Source organism: Nicotiana tabacum, chromosome 20 (assembly GCF_000715075.1).
Source record: "Nicotiana tabacum cultivar K326 chromosome 20, ASM71507v2, whole genome shotgun sequence".
Lineage (NCBI taxonomy): Eukaryota > Viridiplantae > Streptophyta > Magnoliopsida > Solanales > Solanaceae > Nicotiana > Nicotiana tabacum.
The window spans coordinates 49686506-49709847 of NC_134099.1; the positions used below are offsets into that span (position 1 = coordinate 49686506).

At 34.9% G+C, this 23342-nt stretch overlaps 1 protein-coding gene and 1 long non-coding RNA gene across 14 annotated transcripts; one reads left to right on the plus strand and one right to left on the minus strand.

Annotated features, from left to right (window-relative positions):
• Window positions 1-2618: 2618 nt before the first annotated feature.
• LOC142174189 (uncharacterized) lies at window positions 2619-3057 on the minus strand. The gene is made up of 3 exons (XR_012703533.1): window positions 2955-3057; window positions 2767-2872; window positions 2619-2678 (listed from the first exon to the last, which is right to left on the minus strand). It is a non-coding gene; the product is annotated as an uncharacterized LOC142174189 (long non-coding RNA).
• Window positions 3058-13414: 10357 nt separating this feature from the next.
• On the plus strand, window positions 13415-23328 carry LOC107782528 (putative late blight resistance protein homolog R1B-16). 13 transcript variants are annotated; one of them, XR_012704047.1, is made up of 7 exons: window positions 13415-13480; window positions 15061-15176; window positions 15716-20019; window positions 20101-21269; window positions 21875-21985; window positions 22692-22769; window positions 22860-23328. XR_012704047.1 is itself a non-coding variant. In XM_075241345.1 (5 exons), the coding sequence occupies exons 3-4, from the start codon at window positions 15758-15760 to the stop codon at window positions 21257-21259; spliced, it is 5421 nt and encodes a 1806-aa protein (XP_075097446.1). In that variant the 5' UTR covers window positions 14840-14991; window positions 15067-15176; window positions 15716-15757; the 3' UTR covers window positions 21260-21269; window positions 21641-21865. The 13 variants fall into 13 exon arrangements, 2 of the variants coding, with proteins under 2 accessions (XP_075097446.1, XP_075097447.1); XR_012704046.1 differs by lacking the exon at window positions 13415-13480 and adding an exon at window positions 14838-14991; XR_012704053.1 differs by lacking the exon at window positions 13415-13480 and adding an exon at window positions 14838-14991 and having other exon boundaries at window positions 22869-23328.
• Window positions 23329-23342: the final 14 nt, after the last annotated feature.

Genomic DNA, 23342 nt, shown 5'->3' on the forward strand with positions numbered 1-23342 from the left:
TTGTAAGACAAAGCTGTTGCTGTAAAAATGTAATCAGAGTACTCGAGTATAATGTAATCAACAAAAAGTGTTATAGAAAACCAAAACGACATATTTCCTACATTGTTTTCCAATTCAACTACCAAATTTCACAGACCAAACTAGGAACACAATAGTCTATTTCTTATTTCGTTGCACTCTAGTCCTCTCGTTTTTTGCCGGAGCACCCTTCCTCCTTGCTAGCCTGCCAGTAACCTCACTCTCACTGATTGACCCATCTTCTTGCTTCTTTGTTGCATAGTCCCACAGTAGAGCTCCATAGCGTCTACGGTGTTGGTCAATATCAGAAAGATCTTCCTTTGGGATTGCCAAATCTCCAAGGCTAACATACTCCGCAAATGCAGCCACAAATACACCACAATCGCTGCATAAGATGAGAATTTTTCATTATATAACAAATGATTAAAATAAAAAAATTAAACATATAGAAAGGGAGATTATTTTTTTACACTGAGCCTTCCTTTTGTTGTGGAATCTCAGCAACCATCCATTGTATGTCGAGAGGGTCCGTAACTGGTTTCTCGATGTATGCCTTTGTGCTCTTGAAGTTAATGTCTTTACGTTTACCATAGAAACCAGTGCATGACAAATACAGAGGGATAATGATTGAAAACTTGTCAACCAATGTCTCAACTGTTTTATGACGGTTTGCTCTCACCATGGAATCATAAACATAAAGTTGTCTGTCCTTTATGTCAAAACTAGCAACAACCAATGGAAGTTCTCTACAAGGTTCACAGGCATGAGCACATAGTCAACAAGATCCCAGGCAACATTAGCAAGAATTCTGTACCCGAGAATATATTCTCCAACATCATCCTCGGGTTTAACAACCGAATACCTTTGTTCTGGTGGAGAACTTATGAACTTGTCATAGATTCTTTCAATCTTTGTCTTGAACAAGCAATCCGTGGTTGTGAACCTAGTATTATTGTTGGGGCCATATTTGCCTCTTTTTCGCAGATAATACATAATAACATCAATGTGCTGCCAAAATAGAATAAACATATACAATAAGGTACGGTGTAACCACACTTGTTTACAAGACAGCTACAGATTAACTACAATTTGAATTTATTAAAAACTCTAACAGATTGCTGCAAATTAGCTACACTATAACTACAGAAATATAACAGTTAGTCCAAGTACCTCACAAAATGTAATTTAATTGTAGTTTGTATGAACCATAGTGAACAAGTACTATATGTACAATTGACCCATCAGACTACAAAACAACTACACATTAACTATATTTATGCACTGTCTACATTTATTCACTATACAGAGGAACAAATGAAACATACCACCTAACTTAAGGTCCCAATAATCAGCAAGTTCAACCTACAGTTAATATTAATAGGCACAATCACAAGCTCTACAATATTACTACAAGGTAACTACAGTTGTGGTACACGGAGATTCCAAGTCAGTCAAAAGTACCAAAATTCCAGTTTGTACATACAATCATCATCACATATGATACATAAGGTCCATAAAAAGCAAAATTTCACAGCTGAGACATAAATATAGTAACATATATATGTTGTCTACAATATTACTGCAATTACACATCATAGCTGAAAAATAAACTACAATTACACTACACAGCTGAAGACAAAACAGATATTGTGAATGATTATGTTCTTTATACTTACTGTGTTATTGATGACTTGTCCGGGGTGAGCAAGGTCATAAAAGCAGTCCTTCTTATCAATCTTTTCACAACCAAAATCCAACCAAGGCTTGATTTGGTTATCCTTCTTGAAAAAGTAATATTTCCTCCTGTAATAACAAAAAAAAAAGATGATCAAATAGAAAAAATTGACAAAATGAATTACAATTTTAAAGTATAAAAATGGTGAACAGACAGTGTAAAATGAAGCATTCATACCTCCTAGATACTTTATCACTACAAATGTATAACCAGTTAGTGAACCTTTCTGTCAATTCAGGATCTACATTTTCACCTATGACACTTATGAAGGGGTGCTTGAGGTAAAAAAATTTAGGTCCAACAGATGTGCTGCCTCCAGAACTATACAAAGATGTGAAAGGTGATCGTGCATATTTTCCCGGTTGCCTGGTTCTACCGGGATGAACAGGGGTTGATTCATCTCGTATGGGCTCGCCATACATGACCAACTGTGATAAGTTTTCTGGCAGCTCAAAGTCATCCAATGTCAAACCTTTGTTTTCAATGCCTTCAGGAACAACTTTTTTATCAATGCCTTCAGGAACAACTTCAGTCACAATCACACCATGAATTGGCGACTGTGGAACTTCACCTTCTGTAGATAAGTGTAGATCTATGTATATATGAACAGTATTATGGAGTTATAGAGAATATAGAGAATATATTACCTGCTTGTTGTGCCTCGGCTACTTCATCAATTACTGGTTATTCCTCAATATTTCCTTGTAGATGTTCTGCTGAAACTTCAGCTTGAATGAATAATTGGGAATGAGAATTGTAGATATATGTAGGAATATGTAGTTAAGGTGTAAATTATTAAAATTTTGCATAAAAACCTTATTGTAATGAAGGAATGGTTCTGTACCTGCTTTATATGCCTCAACTGCTTCTTGGAAGTCAGGATATAAGTCAACATGTGGTTGAAAATGTTCTGGAGAAATTGTAGCTGCAACACATAGTAAAAAAATGATTAGTATAATTAAATAATGCTGTCTTGAAATTTGTAGATATGTATGTAGGAATTTTGTAGATACCTGTATTGCTTGTGCTTCCATGCAGTTGATCACCAGCATTGAACTGGAATTGCTGGTTGTTCTCTCCTTGATGTTGGTAATTATTTTTTGTTGAACTACCAGCAAACTACAATTTTGGGGAATATTTGAGACTACTTTATTCATATGTCTTAATTAGTCTTAGTACAAAATTATATGTAAATTCTTACCTTTGACTCGTCCAAATCAAACCTCTTGTTTATCACATTCATAACACCCTTCAAAGATTGATCTATGAACTCTCGAAGGCTTGAGAGTTCCTCAAAAACATCCTTCCTATAGGCATCTAACTTTCCATCAACCTAAAAATTAAATATATAATTAGTTGGTAATCTTATTCTAACTGCTACAGTTACACTACAATTCAACAAACTATAATTGTTATAGATTTATACCACAAATTAACTACAATGTATAACATACTATAATTGTTATGTAATGAAGTCAAAATGTAGCAAATTATGTCAATATATTGTAGTTATTCATAATACCTGCACAATCCCCTTTTCCAACTTCATGAGCTTGCTACTGACAGATTCAATGTCCTCTTGATAATCTGTATATTTGGGTTCAAATGATGGAGAAGCAGCAGTTGGAACATGTGATGGTTGAGCACCATGTTCATCTTCATATTGAATCTTGTCTGGCAGATTAAGCACTCCAAGCTCTTCTCCAGATTCAATCATGTTTGTGAACTGAATGATGAAAATAACAGTTAATTCAAGTGACAAAAAAAATGTAGATTCAATGTAGTTATTATGAATGTAATTGTAGCATCATACAAAAGTGGAAAAAAATACCTTGATCCACTCAGGCTTGATCATCTTCTCTTCAATTGCAGTTAACCAAATCTGCCCCTTTGTAGCTGACCATCTTAAAATGCGAGGTATAGATTCAGAACATCTCGTAGCAAGCTCGGTGCTAACGGACGATCAACACTCATATAGCCACACTTGCAAGGCTAATGAGTATCCCCGTATCAGATAAGAATGTACATGGGGATTAAGACGATGTCGGACAGATTCAATAACCTGCTTGAAGGATTTGATACCCCATTGGTATGACTCAAAATTACCAGACTCTATTAGAAAGAACATAAACTTGTCTATGAAAGTCACATGGTCTTTATCAGAAAGACAAACAAAAAATTCCAACATATAAAGAATGCACAACTTCACCGCATCCACATCGTTTGCCCATGCTTTATTAGTCACTACATTTTCCAAATGCCATTTCTCAACCCTTTCTTTGTTCGGAAAATATGTATTCATTAAAGGGCTAACATAGGTGGAAGTGTAACCATAGTCTGAAAACTTATTCACACAATTAAGACCAGCTATCAACCCAAATTCTCTCAAGGAAAAATTCAATTTTTCACCCTTAAATAGTACTGAAAAATATGAGTCAGTAGACTTTGTCAATTCACACTTCATTAGAAGATGAAGTGATTGGTTTTGCATACAGATTTTGGGGAGACCTAATAAGTAAGCAAAACAAGTTTTTTCTGAAAACCCTTAAAGCATTCGGAGAGAGTAAAGCTTGTATCTGGCTAGGTATGCTAGGATCACACAAATTGTGGAATCTAAGCACACCATAATCAACATTTTGTTGTGCAAAGTAAGGTCCATTCTGTAGAAAATATAAAATTAATGAACATTAGTAGTTTGCATAAAAAGGAAACAGTAATCTACATATAACTACATGACAAATACAAAATATAACTAGAAGAAGAATAGCCTACCCACACCTATAACTACAAAACAATAACAGAAGAACAATGCACGTGTAAACATTATCTACAGGATGTAACAGTTACTTCAAGTATGTCACATAAATGTAGATTAACTGTAGTTAGAATGAAGTTAAATATATGAGCTATACAGGCTATAATAAAAAATAACATATCTACAATTTAACCATCAGACTACACATCAACTACAAACTAACTACATTTATACACTGTCTAAGAGTCACAGTTCCAATTAAACTACAAAATTGAGACAAAGAATCTACAAAACAGTTACTTCAAGTATCTCACATAAATGTAGATTAACTGTAGTTAGAATGAAGTTAAATATATGAGCTATACAGGCTACAATAAAAAATATCATATCTACAATTTAACCATCAGACTACACATCAACTACAAACTAACTACATTTATACACTGTCTAAGAGTCACAGTTCCAATTAAACTACAAAATTGAGACAAAGAATCTACAAAATTAGGACAACACCACATTTTACCAAAATACACTTGAACAATCAAAGAAGAACAATGCACTTGTAAACATTATCTACAGAATTTGTAAACATTATCTACAGAATGTAACAGTTACTTCAAGTAACTCACAACATGTAGATAAATTGTATTTAGAATGAAGTTAAATGTAGCAGCAATACAGGTTGCAATGAAAAATACCATCTCTACAATTTAACGATCAGACTACAAATCAACTACAAACTAACTACAGTTATACACTGTCTAATAATCACAGTTCCATTAAACCTACAAAATTGCGAAAAATAATCTACAAAATTAGGACAATACCACATTTGGCCAAAAAACACTTGAACACTAAATTAACACTTGAACAACAGATTTTTACAACCAAAATCAAACTACAAAACAGTGAGGAAATATAAATAGTGTTTACCTTTATTGAAATTTTTTCCTTAACCAATTTTGGTACTTTTTTTGAGGGTTTCTTCTTCTTTGGTTTTGATGAAGAAGGAGAGACCTTGTGTTTTTTCATAGATGGAACTTTGGGAGAATCATCTACAAAATCGTCATCTACACTCAACTATTTCCCCTTGTGTTTCAGTTGATTCTCGACTAGTTTATCAACTCCACCAACATCAACATCGTGCAAATGCTTGCTTCTCATTTCCGCACGAATTTGTCTAGGAGATGAAATACCAGTAGTTTGTTCACTTGCATGCGTCGATTGTGGGTTTTTTGGTGGTGATTTTGGTGTTAAAACACCCAAATCAAAGGTTGGAATATCAGCTAATATAGCTTTTGATGATTTTTTTTGGGGAGTGTTGGTTTTTTCATGATTTAGGAGTTGAAGACAAAGATGGAAGTGAATTCAAATCGTGGGGGATACTATCAACTGAAGGTAATTAAGTGGAGAAGAAAGTGATGGTAATTGTGGGTGAGAAGAGATTGTACGAGAATGGAGGAAAAACTGAAGGTAAATCGTGGGGGTGGGGAACTGAAGGTAAATCGTAGGGGTGTGGGGGGGTGGGAGGAGAGAGAGGCGGGTAAACCAAATAACGTGAAAATACAGTCCTAAAATCACGCCTAAAATAAATGAAGGAATAATTATACCCTTAATTTGAATTATGGTATATAAAAGGTAATTTGGTATGCTTAAATGTAATTAACACAATCCTTAAACAATGAAGGTAATAATGTTTGATATATGGTATAGATAGGTAAAAATCCCAAAACAAAAAGTGAGACCTTAAAAAAATTCTCTTATAATTTATTGAAATCTAAAGAAGTTATAATCAGTTTTAATTATTGCCATTATCTAACCAATTTGTTTAATCTATCTTGTGTTATCATGTTGAACTTTATTGATTTAATTTTGAAAAACTTTCTCAACCGAGGCAACTTATCTATATATAAATTGTTAACGGTAATTGAATTAACACTTTTTAGAGTATTCTTCTACTTATACAGTTTCTCTTTGCACTTTCAATTCTAAATATAAGTTGAAACAAATAATATTGTAGTAACTACTATGTTTCAAGAGTCATTCAATGTTAAAGATGAATTTTAATAGTTACTTATCGAAGTAGCTTGAAAATTATCTACAAAGACACTCAAAGAATTAAGAAAAATTGTTCTAACAATATGTAAGAAGATCGATTTGAGTTAGGACGAATTAAAGACATGAAACAACTAGTAACTACAATTTAAGATGTGTAAAACTTTTAGCTATAACTATTTTAACCATATGATTTAAAAATTCTATCAATAGTGCACAATTTAAATATTATATATATTAGGAATTTGTATATTCCTATGCCACATAGGAAACCTTATTATCCTCAATATTTAAGGTTTCACTTAATTACACTTAGTATACAAAATTACCAATTCTATACCATAGTGTATTTTATGAGTACAATTAATGCAGCGTATATCCCTCCTTAATTCAAGGTACCGTATATCCCACCCTCTCACGTTTCTCTCTCCCAAACCCTCACCCTCACCCATATTTATGTATTGTTATTAAACATAAAAACTTATGATTATGGAAACATAGGTTTGCAGCATATTGATGTAGAAACACTTAAATCATACATTGCAATTAGGAGCATCAATCATTCAAGTTCTTGGTTACTGCAGTCAATTACCTTTAAAAATCACTTGAAGGAAAGGAAGTACGTTTTTAAGATTAAATCACTGAATTGCGTCAAACACTGGATATCAATAAGTTAATTTCTTCGTATAGTCTTACCAAAGAACTTGAGCTGGTCTAATTGATTGATTAATGAGATTCAAGAATATTATTAATTGACTAATTTTAATGAGTATTTTAGATCTTTAAAAATCACTTGAAGGAAAGAAAGTACGTTTTAAGGTTAAATCACTGAATTGCGTCAAACGCTGGATATCAATAAGTTAATTTCTTCGTATAGTCCTACTAAAAAACTTGAGCTGGTCTAATTGATTGATTAATGAGATTCAAGTTCCTGGTGAAAATCTTGTGAACTGCAGTCAATTACCAATACTTTATTTCCCAAAAAAAATAAAGACAAAGAAGCTCGTGTTTTAACTTCAATCAGCACCTGATTTGAATTTTCTGTTACTCTACATCGAGAATACAAATAATCTATAATTCATCTACAAAATATCTATAAACTGGGTATATTAAATTTTAATATCCCAATTCGCATTCGATTGTAGCTTAATTGGAATTTTCGACATAATTGAGTTTTTTGCATAAGATTTGTAGAAGTTTTAGTCGTTTTTATCTGTGAAAACAGAAAACAATGCATCTATAATTAGATACAAATAATCTACAATTCATCTACAAAATATCTACAAACTGGGCACATTGAATTTTTATATCCCAATTCCCATTCGATTGTAGTTTAATTGGAATTTTGGACATAATTGTGTTTTTTGCAGAAGATTTGTAGAAGTTTTAGTCGTTTTTGATTTGTGAAAACAAAAAACAAAGCATCTACAATTAGAATACAAATAATCTACAATTTATTTATAAAATATCTACAAAATGGGTACATTGAATTTTTATATCTCAATTTCTATTCAATTGTAGCATGATTGAGATTTTTGACATAATTGCGTTTTTTCAGAAAACTTGTAGAAGTTTTAGCCGTTTTTTATTTGTGAAAATAGAAAATAAAGCATCTACAATCTGAATACAAATAATCTACAATTTATCTACAATTTCTGCAATATGTCTTCTTCTTCTTCTTCTTCTTCGAGTTTCAATCTGAAATTTAGTTAAAACCAAGTCTAATCTTCACCAAAACTCCTCAAAATTGAGATATAAACTTCAAACCACATTCCCGATTATTTTCAACAACACCTAATCCAAACAAATAATGATTTTTGAAAACCCAAATTTGAATTCAAAGCTTTCAAGTTTTGTAATGGCTGTCAATGGTGGAATTGCTGCTCTCTTTTCATTTGCTTTGTATTACTGAAACTTGCGATTGAGAAATAGTGAGAGATGTAGAGAGAATGTCGACGAACTGAGCTTTTGCAGAACTGATTTCTACAATTTGATTCGAATTTGTTGACGATTTTGTCTTTTTTGATTTGTGGCTTAAGGAAAAACATCGAAGAACAGAGTTTTTGCAGAAAAGAGCCTATGTAAGTTGATTTTAAATTGAAGATATAGGATTTGCGTTTCAAATTTGATCTGAAGGTCGCTAAATCAATTAGAATATTCTGTTTCTGCTTTGTAGCGCGCCTAATTAGGAAGGAATCGGCTCCTAATAATTAGTATTTAATAAATGATATAATAATTGTAGAAAAACTGTGAACATTGAGGGTAAATATGAAACTATGCACATTTTTTGTAATAAGGTTTCATATATGGTATAGGAAGGAAAAAGCCTCTATATATTATTTATAGATTTTGGGCCCTAAGGTCATTGCCATAGTAGCCTTAGGCTCCAGCTGGCCCTGATTGTTCCATATCTAAGTTATTGTTGCAACTTGCTAGTCCGTAGCAGATTAGGAATTTGGGCCAGCCCATGCCCATTACAATTCGGGTAGCTGGCGCTGATTGTTCCATATCTCGTCACTTCGTACGTACATAACATCCACAATTATTAACAATTAACAATTTAAACGCCTATGGGGGTTAATTTCCTCTTATAAGGTTATGCAAGAGACTTACCTCGTTTCCAAGCCCTCTTCCTGGTCCTCAAATTACACTAATAGCCTCAAGTCGGTGCCGAGCAATCCGAAACAATCCAAAAGTCGTACAAACTAATCAATATGTGCTCAAAAGTTTATAACTTAACTATTAGAGTAATCACCCAACCCAATTTAAAAAATTCTTAAAAGTCACCCCGGGCCCACATGCTTGCATTCCGAAAATAATTTGTAGATAAATGTTACCCATAACCTTAGGAACTCAAATATATAATTTCTACTCAACTCCATAAATATTTTTGTGGTCTAATCCCATTTTTACCAAAACCTAGTTTTTTCAACAAAATCCTATAATTTCCATAATTTACATTAAAATCTACATAATCTATCTATTAAACTTACATTATGTAGAAATCACTTACCTTAAAATGCTAGGTGAAAAATCCCCCTCCAAGAGCTCCAAAATCGGCCAACCCAAAGTGAAATGAGAGAAATGAGCTTAAGTCCCGATTTAAAACATGTTTCTGCCTAGTGGTCCCTTCTTCGCGATCACAGAGGAAAAAATCAGCCATCGCCTAAAAACGCTCTTCGCGAACATGACATGTCCATCGCGAACGCGAAGAGTAACGACCTAGATTCCCAGGCCCAGCTCCGCCCCTTCTACGCGAACGTGATACAATCATCGCGAACACGAAGAGTAACGATCTATCTTCCCAGGCCCAACTCCCCCCTTCTACGCGAACACGATGCAACCATTGCGAACACGATGACTACTGGTCTCTACCCTTCCCGAACGCGACTACCCTATCCCGAACGCGATTGCCTATCGCGAACGCGAAATACTAAATGCCCCATCCCCAATTCCTTCAACACGAACGCGAGACTCCTTCCGCGTTCGCGAAGAAGGAAACCAGTAGCAGATTTTCTGCAAATTGGACTTAAATTCGGGTGGTCCGAAACACACCTGAGCTATCCCGGATCCCGTCCAAATACACCAACAGGTCCATAAATATAATACGGACCTGCTCGAGATCTCGTAACTCATAAAACAATATCAAAATGAAATCGCACCCCAAAATCAAATTAATCAACTTATGAATTTCAAACTTCTTCAACTAGCTCCGAATGCGACAAACCATACTTAGGCAACTCGGAATGACGTCAAATTTTGCATACAAGTCTTAATTCATCATACAAACCTATTCCCAGACTCGGAATCCCAAACGCACATTGTTATAACCAAAGCTTATTTCAAACCAAATTTAAGAAACTCTAAAACCTTCAAGGCGCCAACATTCAACATTAAGTGTCGAAATGCTTCTGGATCATCCGAAACTCGATCCCATCACGTGTCCAAGTCCAAAATCATCATACGAACCTATTGGAACCATCAAATCCCGATTGTGATATCATTTACTCAAAATATTGACTCAAGTCAAACTTGGCCACCTCAGGTCACTATTAAGGAACTAAGTATTCTGATTTCAACCCGAACCTTTCCAAAACTAAACTAACCATCCCCGCAAGTCATAAAATAGTAAAAGAACATATGTGGATTCTTTATGGGAACAAGGATCTAAAAAGCAAAATGATCGGTTGGATCGTTACAGTGGTTGAGATGATGTGGTTGGTGATGGTAGTTGAGTATGATGGTAGTGGGTGGTGCATGGTGGGTGATGGCGATGGTTAGCAGTGAATATCGATGACAACATTTTTGATAAAATTAAATCTTAATTATTTAGATTTATTTAGATCCATTAAATGGTTGTGAAATAAAAAAAATAAATATACTTTATGATTAAGATTTAAATAAGATTCATAGTTTAAAAATAAAATGAAAGATAATTAAGATTCAGACATCCTCTGGGAAAAAAGCAAATGAGCCTAAATGGCTAGGACTGAAATATATATAGAGTGAAAGAATGATAAAAGGAATTTTTTCATACCTATAAACTATTTGAAACTTTATTATCCTCAATATCCATGTTTAGCTAATTATATGGCATAAACAAGTTTTATTTACCAAATATATACAATCCACCTTAAAAGGCTCTCAGTCCATTATTTGTGGCTTCAATCAAGGAAAATAGTTACATCATTTCCTTCTTTCTCTTCTCTCTCCCTTCCTCTTTCCCCTCCTCTTCACATTGCCCCGTGAGGCTATATGCCCAGAGAACCTCACTCCATGGCTAAAGTTGCTTCCTTGCCGAGACAAAGCTGGGCTTTCTGCATTGATGGACAGACCTCGTTGGAAAATTCCTAATATGCAAATGTTATGCCTCTTAGAACCAACAAAACTGCTGCCATGTCATTCGAGTTGCAACAAATAACAGAATCGATGAATTAACAACAGATCTAGGAAATGTAACAAGTCCCTGCATAAGTAGCAATTCAAATTCATGAAACTAACATTTCTTAGCGATACAGACATTCTGGCGTCAAGAGACCCACCATTTGATCCAAGAGGGTGAACCTACATTTGTATGTGTATACTAAGGTAGACGAGGACAAAATTTTTTGCACAACAAGGATGTTCGACATATGACAGTACTGTTTCTTCACACCCGAATTCAGAGACCAACCTGCTGTATTAATTCCACAAGCATTACGCGAGCAGAGAAAGATTAGCAAACAAATAAAGTCAGAGCTAGCACATAGTATTCCCTAACCCATAAAAATATATTACATCATCTAATGTCCCAGCTCTAGTGCAGAGCTTTCCACTTAGAAATATCAGATTCTGTTTAATGTTGAAGGCAAAGGGAAAAAGAAAAAGAAACTACAACAAGCTATTTTTAAATTCCTATCTGTAGCATCTCAATACTGTGACTTGCAATAAGGCAATTCATAATTGTTTGAGCTTGAATTAGGTCCTACTGGAGCTCATAGCTAAGCTGTATAGTTGTATCTATTGTTTCACTTATTATATTTTGCAAAAAGACAATAATCAAATTCTCTATGTGAACCGAAAAAGAAAAAAAAAATTGGATGAAATTAAAAATATTTTTACTTAACGTTATGACTACAAGATCCTAGTAATAATATGTACTACTTTATTTATATTATTTCTTTTTTCATGAGGAGCTGAGAAAGTTCTATTTAGAGAATGGGACAGCGAAACTTATCTACAACTTTCATACATTATTTATATCAAGTTATATACAACTACAATATTATACCACTTAAAACAATTATTCAAAATTTATACAATATGTCTTTTGTACATTTTCATCTGATTTATATATATAGTAAAAATAAATTTCATACAACTAATTATATATTATACAACTTATCTACAACTTATCCACAACTTTCACACATTATTTCTACCCAGTTATATACAACTACAATATCATACAACTTAAATATAATTTTTATACAATGTTGTTCAACTTTCATACAATAGTTAAATAAATAAAAAAAATATATATAAACAACAGAATACAATTTTTCTACAATTTCGTAAATATAATGTATAACATGTCTTCTTCTTCTTCTTCGAGTTTCAATTTGAAATTCAGCCAAAACCACATCTAATCTTTACCAGGACCCCTCAAAATTGAGATATAAACTCCAAATCATATTCCTAATTGTTTGCGACAACACACAATCCAAACAAATAATGGTTTTTGAAAACCCAAATTCGAATTCAAAACTTCAAAGTTTTTTAATGGTTGTCAACGGTGGAATTGCTGCTCTCTTTTCTTTCGCTTTACATTATTGAACTTAGGGATTGCGAGATAGAGAGACGTAGAGAGAATTCCCAATTCTTTGCAACAACACTCAATTCAAACAAATAATATTTTTTGAAAATCCAAATTCGAATTCAAAGCTTCAAAACTTTTTAGTGGTTGTCAATGCTGGAATCGTGGGTGAGTGCAAGATACATGTGGGAAGGGGGGGGGGGTATGTGGAGAGAGAAACATGAGGGGGAGTGGAAGATACGTTAGAATAATTTTAGGACACTAATTATTATTATTAATTCCCTTAAAATGTACATAAATGGTAATTGAGTATATAAAATGTAATTATAGTAAAACTTGAATACGAAGCGTAATATATTTTGATATAGTGTATGAGAATGTAAAAAATTTCATAGTGTATAAGAATGTAAAAATTCCATGATAAAATAGACCAATTAGTCAGTCAACCTTTTGGTCATTGTTTATTGATACTTCCATCTATTATTGTCTTTCACTACAATTATCTAGTGGATAAGAGATTATGCAATCTTCTACTTAAAAAGAGAGAAGAAATAGAGCAATTTGCTTCGTTAGCTTCAGGACACTTGTTTCTGTTTCAGGACTTCAATCACTGCACAAGAAGGTATTGAATTTCTACCGATACGAAAGTAAGTTGTAGTAGCTACAGATTTTAGCTTCAATTATCTGCATTAATGGCATTGCTCTGTACCATCAATAGATGCTGACTTTGTACGGGGTGGTCAATGGTTCGATTCGACCGATTATTTTATAAAATTTGTACCATATCAATTTTTCGATTATTCTATTGTGTATAACCAAATTTAAATTTTTCGAAACCGTCCCAATCATGTCGGTTTCTCTTCGGTATCGGTGCGGTTCGATTAATTTTCGGTATTTTTTTTAATATCATGTAGAATTCATCAATAGTTTTAGAATGCAATAACATTCGTTCTTTTATAGCACTTAACAAAACTATCTAGACATTTTTACTGTTCAAAGGGCGATGAATTAAAAAAAAGAAAAGAAAGATGGCTAGAGTATAGATCCATCAGCTATTCTACAACAACGTAAAAGAAATCAAACAAAGGCAAAAAAAATATAAATCGTACGAGTTGAAAGATATACCAAGCTGTGACTCAAGAATAAAGTCTATAGAAGATTAAATATTCAAAAAGATAAATCTAAATTATATGAAAGGAAACATATTTAATACATTGTAGTTTGCTACTCATAATCGCTAGAATACTTTGTGTCTTGCTCGTAAAGATACTTGAAATAACTTAGTTTAAGTAGAAGTAGCATAATAGGTTTTAGGAATTAGTATTTTGAGTTTAATTACTTGTTTGCTTGTAATAGTTTTCATAATTCCAAGGCTCAAAGAAAATTGCATTATTATTTTTAAACTTACCAAATAAATTTATTTTCCACATGTAAAATTTATTTGGTACGGTTCGGTATTTTTTCGGTTTATTTTTATAAAATAAAAAACCTACCCTAATTATCGGTGCGGTTATAGATTTATATAAAAAACCTACGGTTTCTTAAAAGGAAACCTAAAAATCGGTTCAGTGCGGTACGGTTCGATCGGTTTAATCGATTTTCGAATATACAACCCTAAGTCTCCACATATGCAAGTAATTTTGTTCATCGCAGCTACTAGAAAGTGGGTCTCCTAAATTATAAGAAAATAAAGATATTCAACTCTTCGAAATAAATTATATTTCATTATTTCATCTGTCGTCCACTAGAGGAAAAACAAGAAAAAGATGAATTAATCAGTCTGCCTGATAGTAATTGTTTATTAGAAGCTTAAAATTTTATTGTGTGTCTTATAAAAGAAACCTCGTACAACTAATGTTAGAGTTGCATGAGACACAAAATAAAACTTATTATTAGAAGTACTTACTTTTGTTCTTTCACGTGACAAGAAGTGCAATTAGAAATGAACAAAGAACAATATTAGATGAAGTAGGAAAATATCAATTAATCAGTCTAGCTACCTTTTAATCATTGCTTATTGGTAGTGCTTTATTATCTCTCATATTGAAAGGAATGCAATGAAAAATGAATAAGACCATTTAGTCCTTGAGAAACTAGGTTGAAGACAACTTTCTTCATCACTTCCTCCAAACGGTGTGTTCTGATTCTCCTTCTTATGAACATTTGCAAATCTTAGCTTACTTTATTCTTATGCTTTGTTAGTTGCAGGAATAGCTGGTTCAATTTTTTGGTTCTTGGGCGTTTGAGGACTTCGTTCACTGTATTAAGGTGTTTGCCGTTGGGGCTTTATTTGAAGTTAGATTTCAACCAATACGAAAGTAAGGTCTCCCTCTTTTGTTTTTGTTTTTATTTTTGTTTTTGTTGGTCTTCTTAGTTCTTTTTCATATGTATAGTGATGTTAAAGTTTCAAACACCAGAATGAAACATCAACTTTTGAACCGAAAAGTTGCTGTAATCAACATGTTCAGTGATGATAGAGTTACACATCAGACCTAGCAGCGTCCATGTTTGCAAATTACAACTAGTCTTGAAACTTTGTAAAGGCTTTCACATGGTTGAAAATCCAAATCGTAAATTTCAAAGTTATAGAAACAGTTCACGGTTGTGACAACACACTTCTTTGACTATATTTTAGATTATAATGGAAGTTTCATCCCTCATTTGCTTTTTGGAAATTGGAAAACAGATAATTGTGAAGGTATCCATCTTCGTTTGGTGTATGGTTGCAACATTTAGGCCATTGATGCACTTGTAAAGAATAAGATGGGTGAAATTAGAAATACTGGACTATTTGATGTTTAGTGGGTAATGGAATCAGTAAAGTGCTCCGAATTAAGATAATGATTTATACTTGCAGGACTTATTAACAATTAGAGGAAACTGAAAAGGTGGAAAGGAGATGGCTGAGGAGTGTCGCGATGTGATAAGTGCCATAAACCTTGTGAAGGGCCAGCATTTAGGTAGAACGACCATTACTCAATTGGAGGATGCTACAAAGCACCTAACGCGTGTAGCTGTATTTCTCACGAATCTGGAGAAGCGCTACCCTGAGAATGGGATATCTGGACAACTTAGGCCCCTATTTCTAGAAGCTCGTGATGGCTTTTCTGAGATATGTTCTCGTTTTCCTCGTTTCAACCTTACCATTAAAATGGGGAACATTGCTGAGAAATTCAAAGCTTCAAAGGCATCAAAGCTTCAAATGATTTCAGAGGTGCTGAAAATAATTGAACATGAGACTATTGCTAAGCGAATCAGAGCTTCAAAGCCATCAAGATCATCTAGTCGAATCACTATGGAGATGGTGGGGTTTGTTGAATCTTTGCTTGGTTCTGTTCACCGTGCTCTGTTCTTTATTAGTGTAGGGCCTGCAGCATCTTTGCTTGACAAGAAGCTCCGACATCTACGAGTCTTCTTCACATTAATTGCAAAGCGGTGCATTGAGCATGAGAGTATGAAGGATCTCTTCAACCATGTTGAGGATGTAGCTTACACTGCTGCATACCTATGTTTCTTGGGGTCGAACTGCAATATGGATGGCGAGTTCTCTAAATTGCTGGAAAGGGTAAGTCGGCCCTTTAGCCCAGAATTGAGGCAGATTTATCTGAGTGCCTTGATAGGGTTAAAGTCATCAAGCTCTGAGACTACTACAATATTGAATGCCAAATATATGCTGGATTTTGTTAGTGCTCTCCGGGAGGATCTAAGACCTGGATGTGATGGTCGAATTAGGTGGCTCCAAAGAGGACTTTCTTACCTTTCTCGATTTCTCAGGGACGTAGAATCTTATCCCCTTCCACTTGGAGAAGTGATTTCTCTTCGATTAAATATGGAAGCTCTGGCCATTGGGGCAGCAAATGCTATCTACTCCTCCTATGATGAGCACAACACTACTGAAATAGACGATGTGCTTTTTCATTTGCAACTGAAGTTTAATTATGTCAAGGTGGAAATCGATCTGATTCGGCTACTAACCCGTCAAGCCGCCATCACAATAGGTCCTATGAAATCTCTGATTGACTATGTTTGGAGTGAGCTGATATTCTTTAGAAATTATTTCATGGATGCATTAAAGCAGTTTAATGAGGAGACTAAGATAACTGTTATTTTGACTTCTATTCAATCTGCGATTAGCCAAGCATGGTCAGTCTGTGATTCTCTTTGTCATGACTCAGAGCAAGAAGACTCTATTTCTAATGATACGGAGCAAGAAGACTTGGTCAGGGAAATGATTAATTGCTTGCATTTTCAGTTGCTTCTTAAATTCAAGTTTATTAAGGCAGCGATTAGACAGATGTATCCCAGCATTTCTGCATCATCAACATTAGACCATCCCACGATAAGTCTGCTGAACTTTCTTCCTATGAACTTTGAGGTTATTGATTCCTATTTCAGCATGCTGAAATCCTCCAATACATCATCCCCACATAGGCCCATGATGGATGAGGTTTTGATGGGGTTTCATGAATATATTCTCAAAAATCTGCTACTGAAGGATGAAACCAATTTGACGTTTACTATTGCAGGTGAGGTCAAAAAGTTTTATGGTGGGTTATTGCTCCTGGTAACATATCTTATTGAACCTCTAGTTCCTCACATTGAATGTAGGGAGCAAAATAATGTCTCGACAGGATATGGAACCATTGCAATTGAGGCGCAATCTGCTATGAGTTTATCTTATGAGGATTCTATGAATAGCAACAACTGTAGGGAGGTCAATCTTGTTCTTCAATTTTTGACTGTGGCTTTCTGGCTTATCAAGTCTGAGGGAAGCTTGATGGATATACTAAAGCACAAAGCCACTTTGGAATATCAAGTTCTGGATCTGATTGAGAGTGCTCGTGAAGAGCTTATTTTCATTAGATCTATTCTCATGGATCTTCTCAGGCAACACACAGAACTTAACAAATTGGATGATATCTTAATGCATGCTGAAGTGACTGCGAAAAAGTTAGCAATACTCAGTGATTCTTGTTATGAAATTTTCCAGGACGGAAGCAGCACTGACATAATGAGGCCTTGGTTATCTGATTCTCTACAAGAGATTGAGTCTGTCAAGGTAGAGTTCAGAAAAGTATGCTCTCAAGTTCTGGATGTATCACCTTTGACCATGACAGATGGAGAAGGCCTTATTAATTTCTTATTAAACCACCAGGACAAGGTGCCGAACAATGATGCTGCTTCTTTTAATGAAAGTTTCATGGATGGAAGTAGCAGTGAGAATCTGGAACTTTCATCATCTGATTTTCTAGGGGTGATTGAGTCTGTCAAGGTAGAGGAGGTCAGAAATGCATGCAATCAAGTTGTGGATGCATCACCCTATGAGATGCGTAAGACAGATGGAGAAGGCTTTATCAATCTGTTAACACAACAGAACAAGGTGCTGGAGTATGATACTGGTTCAATCTTTTTTCTGCATAATCAAATCTCAGTAGTTAAAGACAAACTATTGGACATGGGATCTTTACTTGTAGATATTGTACAGTACCGCAATATGCATCTTGAACTCAAAGATCTTGCTAAACGGATTCAAGATAAAAACTACATTTGTTTCTTCTCCATCAAGGGGTATATTCCTGCTTGGTATTACACATTATATCTCTCTGATGTCAAGCAGTTGATTAAGCTTGTTGAGGCAGAGGTAAAGACGATTTGTCTGAAAGTTCCAGATTCTTCAAGTTATAGCTTCCCCAAGACAAATGGGCTAGGATTTCTCAATTGCTTTTTGGGCAAATTGGAGGAGCTTTTATGTTCTAAGCTTGATTTGGCTGTCGACTTAAATCATCAGATTGGATCAGTCAAGGAGGGTTTACTGTATCTAACATCATTGATTGGTCATTTTTCAGAAAACTATGATGAGCATGATGAAGTTTATGGTCTTATAACAAGTGTTACTGTATTGGCATACAAGGCCGAGTATGTCATTGACTCATGCTTGGCCTATTCTCATCCACTCTGGTACAAAGTTCTTTGGATTTCTGAAGTTGTTGAGAATATTAAGATTGTAAATAAAGTTGTTAGGGAGACTTGTGAAAGAAACAAGTTTGAGGTGACAGTGCATGAAGTTGCAAAGACCTCCACTAATCTTGCACCGTCGTTTTCAGATAATACTCAAAGAACAAACGAAGAAATGGAGGGTTTCCAGGATACAATGGACGAATTAAAGGAGCAGCTACTTGGAGGATCACCTCAACTAGATGTCATCTCAATCGTTGGCATGCCAGGATTGGGCAAGACTACATTAGCGAAGAAGATTTACAATGATCCAACAGTCACCTCTCACTTTGATGTCCATGCTCAATGTCTTGTGACTCAAATATATTCATGGAGGGAGTTGTTGCTGACCATCTTGAATGATGTTCTTGAGCCTGCTGATCGCAATGAAAAAGAAGATGGTGAATTAGCTGATGAGCTACGCCGATTTTTGTTGACTAAGAGATTCTTGATTCTCATTGATGATGTGTGGGACAACAAAGTGTGGGACAATTTACATATGTGCTTCAGAGATGTTCGGAATGGGAGTAGAATTATTCTAACAACCCGGCTGAGTGACATTGCCAATTATGTTAAATGTCAAAGTGATCCCCATCATCTTCGTTTGTTCAGAGATGATGAGAGTTGGACATTGTTACAGAAAGAGGTATTTCAAGGGGAGACCTGTCCACCTGAACTTGCAGATGTGGGATCTCGGATAGCAAGGCGTTGTAGAGGGTTGCCTCTCTCAGTGGTGTTAGTAGCTGGTGTTCTGAAACAGAAAAAGAAGAAACTAGATTTGTGGAAAGTAGTAGAAGAAAGTCTAGGTTCCCAGAGCATTGGCAGCTTAGAAGAGAGCATGTCTATAATTGGATTCAGTTACAAGAATTTACCACACTATCTTAAGCCTTGTTTTCTCTATTTTGGAGGATTTTTGCAGGGTAAGGATATTCATGTCTCAAAATTGACTCGGTTGTGGGAAGCCGAAGGGTTTGTACAAGCAAACAAGGAAAAAAGACAAGATGATGCCGCACAAGGTTTCTTGGAAGATCTTATTCGTAGAAATCTAGTAATGGGCATGGAGAAGAGACCCAATACCAAGGTGAAAACGTGCCGCGTTCATGATTTGTTGCATAAATTCTGCATGGAAAAGGCCAAACTAGAGAATTTCCTTCTCCAGATCAATAGGTAAAAAGTAACTATACTAATATAATTGTATTATGTTTATCCCAACTCTAATTTTCATGTGTTTTCTTTTATCTGGCTCAGTGGAGAGGATGTGTTCCCTGAACAGCTGGAGGAATACCGACTGTTTGTTCACTCTTACCAAGATGAAATCGATTTGTGGCGGCCATCTCGCTCAAATATCCGCGCTTTACTATTCAATGCAATTGATCTGGATAACTTGTTATGGCCGCGTGATATCTCCTTCATCTTTGACAGTTTCAAACTTGTTAAAGTGTTGGATTTAGAATCTTTCAACATTGGTGGTACTTTTCCCAGTGAAATACAATATCTAATTCAGATGAGGTACTTCGCTGCTCAAACTGATGCAAATTCAATTCCTTCATCTATAGCTAAGCTTAGGAATCTTGAGACTTTTGTGGTTAGAGGATTGGGAGGCGAGATGATTTTACCTTGTTCACTTCTAAAGATGGTGAAATTGAGGCATATACATGTAAACCATCGGGTTTCATTTGGTTTGCATGAGAACATGGATGAATCCCTTTCTCACTCTCAATTAGCTAATTTGGAAACCTTTTCTACTCCACGGCTCTCTTATGGTGAAGATGCAGAGAAGATTTTGAGGAAGATGCCAAAACTGAGAAAGTTGAGTTGCATATTTTCGGGGACATTTGGTTATTCAAGGAAAGTGATGGGTAGGTGCGTTCGTTTTCCCAGATTAGAGTTTCTAAGCCACCTTGAGTCCCTCAAGCTGGTTTCCAACAGCTATCCAGCTAAACTTCCTCACAAGTTCAATTTCCCCTCGCAACTAAGGGAATTGACTTTGTCCAAGTTTCGTTTACCTTGGAACCAAATTTCGACCATTGCAGAACTGCGCAACTTGGTGATTCTTAAGTTATCTCTCAGAGCTTTTGAAGGGGATCACTGGGAAGTGAAAGATTCAGACTTCCCTGAACTCAAATATTTAAAACTGGATAACCTCAAAGTTGCACAATGGTCTGTCTCTTATGATGCTTTTCCTAAGCTTGAACATTTGGTTTTAACGAAATGTAAGCATCTTGAGAAAATCCCTTCTCATTTTGATGATGCTGTATCTCTAAAAAGCATTGAGGTAAACTGGTGCAACTGGTCTGTTGCCAATTCAGCCCAAGAAATTCAAACAACACAACGTGAAGATATGGCAAATGATTCATTCACAGTTACCATACAGCCTCCAGATTGGGCTAAAAGATCATCTCCTTGACTCATATCTGGTATGTTCTTGCCGTTTCATCTGAGTACGTTTACACTTATTCATTTTTCTTTTACGCCAGAACATATTTGTTTTGCTAGTATTATGCTTAGTACTAGTATTACTTAATACACGTATCAAATAATTAAGAAATCGAACTCATAACTTCTGATGCAATCTTAACTTTTTCTTGGGCTTATTTGAGATCAAAAGTAGATCTATGGTTCCTGTAACTTTTAATTCACGTTTTGATTCAATTGCCCTGGCACAGTTGTCAAAATGATAATATGTTATCCCTAGCCTAACTTATTATGTTTCCTTTTAAGTGAAAGCGATGTCTATGTTTCTATGAAGTGTTTTTGAAATTTTTGCTATAAAACTGATGAATGGCAGGCTTTGGTTTTTGTCAGCTCAACTCTTGTGTTAACTGCAAGTATGTTTAGGGGACAGTTATATCTTATTCAGACCACAAGTGGCTGAAGGAGAAGCTTAAGTAGTTGAACACATGCACTAGAAGTCGTATTTAGAATTACTGTGGTTCTAGAAAAGAGTTCTGCAGAAATTTTATGCTTTTTCAGAAATCTTAAGTTTCTAGTTTGAAACAGCAGAACTCTTTTGTTTCAGCAGTAACAGCAACTAAAGCAAAAGATTCTACTTCAGCAAGAGGTGTTTTGTCTTATTTCTAGAACAAGTGGAGTTATTATTTTGAATTCTTGCAAAGAAGAAGAATCAGGACAGGTAAAGATGATTTATTTTTCTATAACTATTTTTTTCTTTAATGTTATTTCTTCTTCATCTTTCCTCATCATCTTGAATATGAACACTGCAAAACATTTTAAATAAACTGGACAGGAAAATAAAATCTTTAATATAAAACATTACATGGAACCATCCGTGAATCCATATGGTACAACTGTTTCACAGAATGATAGAGAGGGAAGACAATCTATGCTTGATTCAGATTTCTTGCTGCATTAGAATGTGGTAAAATAAGACAATAAGTCAGAGTCCCCCTCTTGAAATGGAACAAGCAATCAGAAAAGCACATACTTTTTTGTGACAAACCAATACAAGCTGACTGTTAGTCACATCCTGGTTAAGTTAGCGTAGATAACGACTGTTCTTATTAGTGAGCTGGTTAACTGGCTCTAGTTATCGTTAGCTTAATGAGCTGGTTAGCTGGTGGATGAAATTCCACTTGACATTCGTAAGATGAAGGTGTATAATGGTGGTGCAAGTTTTAAATTCAAATGTAAGGAATTGCTGGACTGTTATTTTAATGCGACTTTGAAAAGAGTAAATGCATTTCTGACTTCAGATACAGTTCTACGGCATCCTTGGAAGATGTCAATGCTGTTTTATAATATGTTCTTATACAACCCGTTTGTATTTACACTCTTCTGTTCATTTATTCATCCTTTGTGGTCCTGTTGGGTGCATGCAGTCTTATATTATGAACAGTCAAGAAAGCCTTCTTTTATATTAGTTCCTTCAAACCAGAGTCTTGATAGCTTCATCTTTGGTGAGTATCAGACTTTGTTCTACAATTAAATTGTGTTTTTGCACAACTACTGAAGTGACTTTGTCACATTATTAATTCTGTTTTTAATAGGGATTGCAGAAGGTTTGGTCTACCTCCATGAAAACACTAAGACGAGGATTATTCGTAGAGATATAAAAGACAGCAATATCTTGTTGGATTCTAGTCTCTGAGTTAAAATTGCTGACTTTGGGTTGGATAGATCCTTCCAAGAAGACGAGTCACATGCCATCGTGAGGACTTTGTTAGTGATTCTCTTCTTTAACATTTATATTATAGCTACAAAACTTGTGCTCACTAAATAACAGCCAGTTAGGTTAATTAGTTATCTCAGCCGATGGTTATTTTTTCATTTTTTCCCTTCATAGAGGATATGGCGCCAGAATACTTGGCCATATGATTTTTTTCTATCGCAGGTTGATACTTAGCCAGTGGTTATTTTTTCCTACAAAACTTTCATTTTTTCTATTGTAAGTTGTGAACCAATTCTTGTATTTACTTCCAAATATATATATATGGACGTTTAGAAAGTTTTTGCTCATTGGTTTAGCTGTT

What these genes read in the sequence shown, in the direction of transcription:
- LOC107782528 (XM_075241345.1), top strand. Translation starts at nt 15,758, where the DNA reads ATGGCTGAGGAGTGTCGCGATGTGATAAGTGCCATAAACCTTGTGAAG. An exon ending in TTCCTTCTCCAGATCAATAG is followed by an intron (nt 20,020 to 20,100) that starts GTAAAAAGTAAC and finishes TATCTGGCTCAG; the next exon opens with TGGAGAGGATGTGTTCCCTG.